Source organism: Notothenia coriiceps, unplaced genomic scaffold (genome assembly GCF_000735185.1).
Source record: "Notothenia coriiceps isolate Sejong01 unplaced genomic scaffold, NC01 NC01_scaffold00024668, whole genome shotgun sequence".
In the NCBI taxonomy this organism is placed as follows: domain Eukaryota; kingdom Metazoa; phylum Chordata; class Actinopteri; order Perciformes; family Nototheniidae; genus Notothenia; species Notothenia coriiceps.
This window is the reverse complement of record NW_011357369.1, coordinates 1,464,305-1,470,994: the sequence shown is the minus strand read 5'-3', so window position 1 is coordinate 1,470,994 and position 6,690 is coordinate 1,464,305. Positions and strand designations below refer to the sequence as shown.

The 6,690-nt window shown below is 40.3% G+C and overlaps 3 protein-coding genes across 4 annotated transcripts in view; 2 read left to right on the top strand and 1 right to left on the bottom strand.

Moving 5' to 3' along the window:
- The window catches only part of cpdp (CPD photolyase), a 26,358-nt gene extending 21,214 nt beyond the window's left edge, over positions 1–5,144 (top strand). Inside the window, exons 6-10 of one of the 2 annotated variants that reach the window (XM_010782904.1) lie at positions 2,037–2,235; positions 3,063–3,215; positions 4,136–4,257; positions 4,341–4,500; positions 4,589–5,144. In XM_010782904.1, the coding sequence (XP_010781206.1) occupies positions 2,037–2,235; positions 3,063–3,215; positions 4,136–4,257; positions 4,341–4,500; positions 4,589–4,737 (783 nt within the window). In that variant the 3' untranslated portion in view covers positions 4,738–5,144. The remainder of the gene's footprint in view (positions 1–2,036; positions 2,236–3,062; positions 3,216–4,135; positions 4,258–4,340; positions 4,501–4,588) is intronic. The other variant, XM_010782903.1, reaches the window with a different exon arrangement.
- LOC104955675 (Fanconi anemia group M protein homolog) overlaps positions 1–6,690 on the bottom strand; it is a 430,065-nt gene that overhangs the window by 386,067 nt on the left and 37,308 nt on the right. The gene's annotated exons all lie outside the window — the stretch shown is intronic.
- Positions 1–6,690, top strand: part of soul3 (heme-binding protein soul3) — a 326,159-nt gene that overhangs the window by 286,466 nt on the left and 33,003 nt on the right. The gene's annotated exons all lie outside the window — the stretch shown is intronic.

Sequence of the window (6,690 nt, the reverse complement as noted above, 5' to 3'; positions counted from 1 at the left end):
CCAGGGGATGCCACCCCTCAAAATCTCCTGCCACCCCATGAATATTTTTCTAGATCCACCCTTGAGTAGGCTATATTTTTCGTTTAGTTTATTTAATAAGTTAATTTCAGGACAACTTTGGGAATTTTGTTTGTTATGAGATTTAAATAGATTTTGAAAGTGGAGATAGAGAGAGAGAGAAGCAGCGCTGTCTGCTTAGTTGCAATACTGTAGCTCAAGCATTTATGCAACTTAGGCCTATACATTGTTTATGTTACTTATGTGCCGGTGTGTCCATGGGTTTGAGTCTGTGTGTGTGTTGAGCGCAGCGCCGTCTGCTTTTTGCAGTACAGTAACTAAAGTAGGACTAAGCATACCGGTAGTTTTGTAGACCTGTCTGCCCGTTTTGTGAGTGCACTGCGCGCTTGCGCACTTGTGTGGCATTGTTAGGGATGACCTAATCAAAATAGTGTCCCCCCAGTAAAAAATCCCCACTACACCACTGACCACGCTATTTAATTAAAGTAACCAATTTTACCTTTCTCAGAGACTCCATTGTCTCTTACTTTTTAAGCTTCTCTCCTGGGATGCAGGAACAACGAATACTCTAATAGTTGGCTGACACAACGATGTGATCTCGTTACACCGGGGGGAACCGACCACGCCAGGTATTCAACGGAGATGCGGTCGACCATCGCNTTCTTTTTGAGATAGAGAGAGAGAGAGAGAGAGAGAGATTTTTTAGATTTTGACAATGTGTCTGTTTGGTTATTTGCTTTGTGAATAAAAGTGGTTTGAAAAATCTAAAAAATCTCTCTCTCTCTCTCTCTCTCTCTATCTCAAAAAGAACAATCAAAATTCCCAAAGTTGTCCTGAAATTAACTTATTAAATAAACAAAACGAAAAATATAGCCTACTCAGGGGTGGATCTAGAAACATATTCATGGGGTGGCAGGAGATTTTGAGGGGTGGCATCCCCTGGCAGAAGTATATGCTGATTTAATCGCAGTCATATCAATCAATGTTAACTTGGAAAGCCACACTATTGATATTTTAACTCAATAACATTAGGAGATATTATTGTGGCACATCAGTAAAGCCTTACATATAAATATAGCCTATAAGATGGCAGACATAATTGAATGAATTTTAACTGAACAATAACTGAATGAGTTTGTTTCACTCTTAGACCAGGGGTACCAAATGTATGCAGTCTGCTGCGATAAGTACATTAATGAACTGTCTCATCGATGTTTGTCTGAATTAATATGATAATATTAACAATCATATTATTCCTATCAGCTGTCAATCACTATTATGATGCGGTGATTACCATTCTGTTCAGTATAACGCCTCACCAACTGATTAAGATCTAAAGCTTTAGTGCGTTTTGATTCAATGCTGAGTACAGCCAAACTTGACAGTCTCTTCTCTGTCATTGTAGACCGCAAATACCTCATTCCTTCCGTCTACTTGGGTCTCGTTTTGCGCCGTCCCGTTCAAATGAAATCACCGCCAATCATATTTCCACGCTCGCGCCAGGGTTACAAGGCTCAAGTCTTGTGCTGCATTCACTTGCACTCGGACATTGGGATTTTCTCTACATGTCCGATGAGCCCAACGACCGCTACACCACTGCCTGATATCATTAGAAAGCTAGGAATCTCCTCTTTCCAACAGTGTATACAACTCAAAATGTGTCTTCGGGTCAATGCGACTGATTTCGATAAAGCAAGTCACATATGAGGTGGTCCCCGAAAATCCTTGACAATAAGAAGTGGATTTTATTTAGGTTTTTTTACACGGACCACCTGCAGTACCGATCCACGGACCACAGTTTGAGAACCGCTGGTTTAGACGGTCATAATTGAAAACCTAAAAACACAATATTCATTGCTTGGAAACTAGTTTGATCCTCCCGAATTATAAAAGAAAAAAGAATAGTGAACTTTTTTCACTTTTCTAGTTGGTCATTACAAAACCATATTTAGATTTTTGGCTCTTCACTGTCAGTTATGACGTCTGCTGATTTTCTTCTTCTTTCCTTGACGTTACAGAAGGTTGACTGGGAAAAAACCCTGGCCTCCCTGCAGGTAGACCGAACAATAGAGGAACCGGAGTGGGCTAAACCCGGCACCAAGGGAGGAGTCGCCATGTTGGAGTCCTTCATTGATGAACGCCTTAAACTATTTGCAACCCAACGCAACGACCCAAACGCTGCGGCCCTCAGCCAGCTGTCCCCCTGGATCCGCTTTGGTAGGTTGCACCATGATGCTCTTATTCATTCTTTTAATTACCACATTTTCTTACAAGATTAAACAACCATTTGCTCATATGTAAGTAAAAGGACCCGAGCTAGCATACTATCACAGACTGCTGACCTGTATGATTGCGAGTGCTTCACAGAATGGTAAACGTTCATTGTTTTAGCCGCTTTTACCTTTATGTGTTTGGTTATCTTATTTTATTTCATTTTTATGAGCCTGGCATTTCTTGTGAGTCTTGCATGTAGTGTCGTTTCAAATCATATTCACCTCCATGCATGCCTGATGGAACTCTCTGGGAATAGCCCTCCACCGACCCAAAAGTAAATTTGTTTCCAGACATTGTAGGTTGATGGACATCTGACACAACTAATGACAAAAGCCTTCTCTTGCTTTCTAAACAGCCATTGGTTAAGCCAAGTTTTAGAAGGCGCGACTGTCAATCAAATGCAGACCATGTCTCAATCAGGTCTCAATTCATGGGACGCGAGACAAATTAGGAAATTGCTGTGCAATCCAGCAAAAAGCAGGACACCTGGTCACCCTTTCAGATACAGCACAGCATAATAACAATTTAGTAATTTAGTGAAATTGCAGATTGTCCTACATAACAGTAACACAACTCTCTCCAAAAATGATATAGTCAAATAGGAATCTTATACCAGAACAGAGGTACTTCCTTGCTTCTCTTTCTTTGTTGCCAAACATCTTTAGTTGAGTTAAACGTGAACGACCATGACAATAGATCAGAGAATGTTAACTCCAGAAGACTTCTGCTCTTTTCTTATCCTCCTCAACCATCATTTTTCCTCCCATCAGGCCAGCTGTCAGCCCAGCGTGTGGCGCTGCAGGTTCAGCAGTGTGGAAGCTCTGCAGGTCCAGCTGTTGCCTCCTTCATCGAGGAGCTGGTGGTGCGCAGGGAGCTGACGGACAACTTCTGTTTCTACAACGAAAAATACGACCGCGTTGAGGGTTAGTTTAGATCTCATTCAGTTGCATCCGGTTCAATCCGTTATGATTAAACATCAAACGCTGGCTGAATTTACAGGATGGGTTGATTTATTTCTTATCTTGGTTTTTTATTTACTACTTCATCTATGTTGGTCTTTAAATGTGAAAAGCTGGCCTAGTAGCTCCTGCTTGACCTCTTTGATATCGTTGCTAAAGGTTGTGAGCCCCACACGTAGCGTTTCTTCTATCCGGTAGCTTAATTTTCCCTTTTAGCTCTTCCTCATGGTCACTAGCTTTTGGAGATTTCTTACATTTCAGGTTGTTCCTAAACTTTTGTCTTGCTTTTTGTTTTTCTTTCCGGCTATTTTGATTAATTCCCCCACTCTTATCTCAGCTTTTGTTGTCGACTGGTTGAATGTTGTGTGTTTATTTGAATCAACCTGAGAGAGTTTGTGAAGTTCCACCAACTCACTCCGCGGGGGGAGGTTGAATTTTTGTAATGTCTGTGTAGATGGCATTTTGAATGCTGCCGTTTGAAGAACCAGACAGGAGTTACCAAACAGAAGAAAAGCAATGTACAGTTGAAACATTTATCAATGTAGTCTAACGTCAAAGCCACCAGACTCCAAAGGAAAAACAAGTAGAGCGTTAGGTTAGCATTTAGTTTAGTTTGCTAAAATGTTTTCCTGCTAACCCTGTACACAGCAGTATAGTGCTTTACTTTCGTGCAAGTTATACTGTCTGCTTCTTCATCTGGGGGCGTGCTGACCGTAAGGTACTGTAGCTAACAAACTGTCTGGATAGGAACCTTGTACAACCCCAGTTCAAAATATCAAGATTACTCTTTTAATGTGTCTATAGTGATAGCTTGTATAGCATGTTTATAATGATTCAGCTCTTGAAGTTGTCGTTGTTTTAAATGTGGTCTGTGTGTTCCTCAGGGGCGTATGAATGGGCTCAGAAGACTTTAAAGGATCATGCCGAAGACAAGAGGGAGTATCTCTACACACGGGAGCAGCTGGAGAAAGCAAAGACACATGACAAACTCTGGAATGCCTCTCAGGTACCTTCTCATTCAGTTTTGATCACCAGTCACTGTTAAGAAATGTTTATTTACTGCTGTTTATTTCAAATGATCTCCATTAGTACCAGATGATCACTGAGGGGAAGATGCATGGTTTCCTGAGGATGTACTGGGCCAAAAAGATTCTGGAGTGGACTTCTTCACCAGAGGAGGCGCTCTCCATCGCGCTCTACCTAAACGACCGCTACAGTCTGGATGGCCAGGACCCCAATGGCTTTGTCGGTGAGGACATGGATTACATTTTCAGTGTAACTGACTAACTCAATGAACTTTTTTCACATATTCTTGCCCTTCTTTGTCCCTCCTGTAGGTTGCATGTGGTCTATCTGTGGCACCCATGACCAAGGCTGGAAAGAGAGAGAGGTTTTTGGAAAGATCCGCTTCATGAACTACAAAGGCTGCCAGCGGAAGTTTGATGTAGCTAAGTTTGAGAGAAAGTACTGTCCAAAAAACCTCTAAAAGCATCAAAGTATACATCTCCTGCACCTTAAGTTTCAGGGAGCGTCTGTAGTCTGTACAGCCTTTTTTTGACTCACTGCCTATTTTTGTCATGAACTTTAAATTGTGTATGACTTGGGCTTTTTCTTTTACTTAATATTCAGGAATGTGGTTTAAGCTTATCAAGCTGGTTTACTGTACAGTATGCAGCAAGCTACGCATACAGGGCTATCAACTTTGTTTTATGCTGCTTTTTTGTTTTTCATATACATTATTTTACACTTAAGATGCCTTGTCCTTGATCCAAACTATTTTCTATTTACTTATATCAGTTTTTTTTTTCATTTTCAGCTTTACACCTGTCATTTATCTGAAATACAGCATTTATAATTAAAATAATAATTAGTAAGACTTGTTTGATTATTGTTTACAAATATACACACACACCAACTCTCCATATCTTGAACTGATTTCATTAACATTTTATAAAACCAATGTTATAGCCAGACTTAGAAGTGTAATCAAATCTGAACATAGATGAACTGTCAACAAATAAATGTAAACATGGATGCATTCTGGAATCTATAATAGAAATGAAAAATATGAATATTGATTTACATCATGTTTGTAAATTTGGTTTTGCCAAGCGCTGATGGCATAAGCATAAAAACAAAATCACCCCTCTATTATGGGCCTTTTTTGTGTTCTTTTAAAGTCAGGGAAGTCTCCACTATATTGACAGAGTTATAACCTGTTAAGCATTGAGCCTGTTTTTCAGGCTTCAAGCTCGAAAATGACATTCCCAGAGCATATGACCATAACTACACTTCTAAATGGGGTACATTAATAATCTTTTTTTCTCAAAGCAATGATAAACCTGTGAGTTGGATGTAGAAAAGTCAGAATCAATATAGATGTTTTTTATTTTAAAGACAATTCAGATTGAACATAGTAAAAAAAACTGTAAATTATAGTATATTTTACTTATGTTGAAAACTACCCTTGGATGATGGGTTAGTTAGACTAAAAGCTTTAGGAATCCAAAGTACAACATATAAGTACCCTGTATCAAGATTGATGCAAAACAAGTGACATTTGACCTTTTCAGAGAGGTTTAGCGAACAAAACGATAGTTACGGCTGTAACTACGGTTCTATGAGTCCCGGATGACCACCAGAGGTCATAGCACTGAATATGTCCATCGCAGGCATGCGCAGTTTGAGTACCTAATAACAACAAAGTCACCTGTGACCCACGTAACTACGGCTACATAGGCCGGCGTCATTAGTGGATCGGTTCCCAGAATCTTCTCGCGAGCACACAAGAATTCTGAGTGATCGGAAACTCTGGCGGTCATCCGGGACTCATAGAACCGTAGTTACAGACGTAACTATCATCAGTGCATGACATTAAGGATTTTGGGAGATGGCCCTGTGGGCCATCTAAGCTAATTTACAGATGGCCCTAAGCCCAATAGAGATTGCCCTGAAAAATGCGCGCGGACGAAATGGCACGAAGGGTTTGGGGGGCCTCCCCCTAGAACATTTCGATTTTTCCAGGTCTTACTCTAGATGCTGTCTGGTGCATTCTCTAGACTCAATTATAAGATGAACCACCACAATATTATATTGTACAATTTCAATTTTATTCTTCATTTCACTTGTTTGTTTGCTCTTGTTTGCTTGCTTGCAAGTCCTGCATAGCTATAAGAAATACTTAAGTTGTTGGTCAAGACACTTTCCATCTGATGAAGGCAAATTTGCCTTCCCAGATGTAAAAAAGTAGAAAACATTACATTCAGTTATAACTGCCAAAACAAACATTATTTACACTATTATGACCTCTGTTAAAAATGTTTGTAATGTTATCTACTGTAAGTTGGTCGAATGCATGCTTCCTCATCCGGAAGCTGACCGAGCAGACCCGAGCAGCAGTCGAGAGGAGCCGAGCGCATCCGCGAAGCACACAACATGG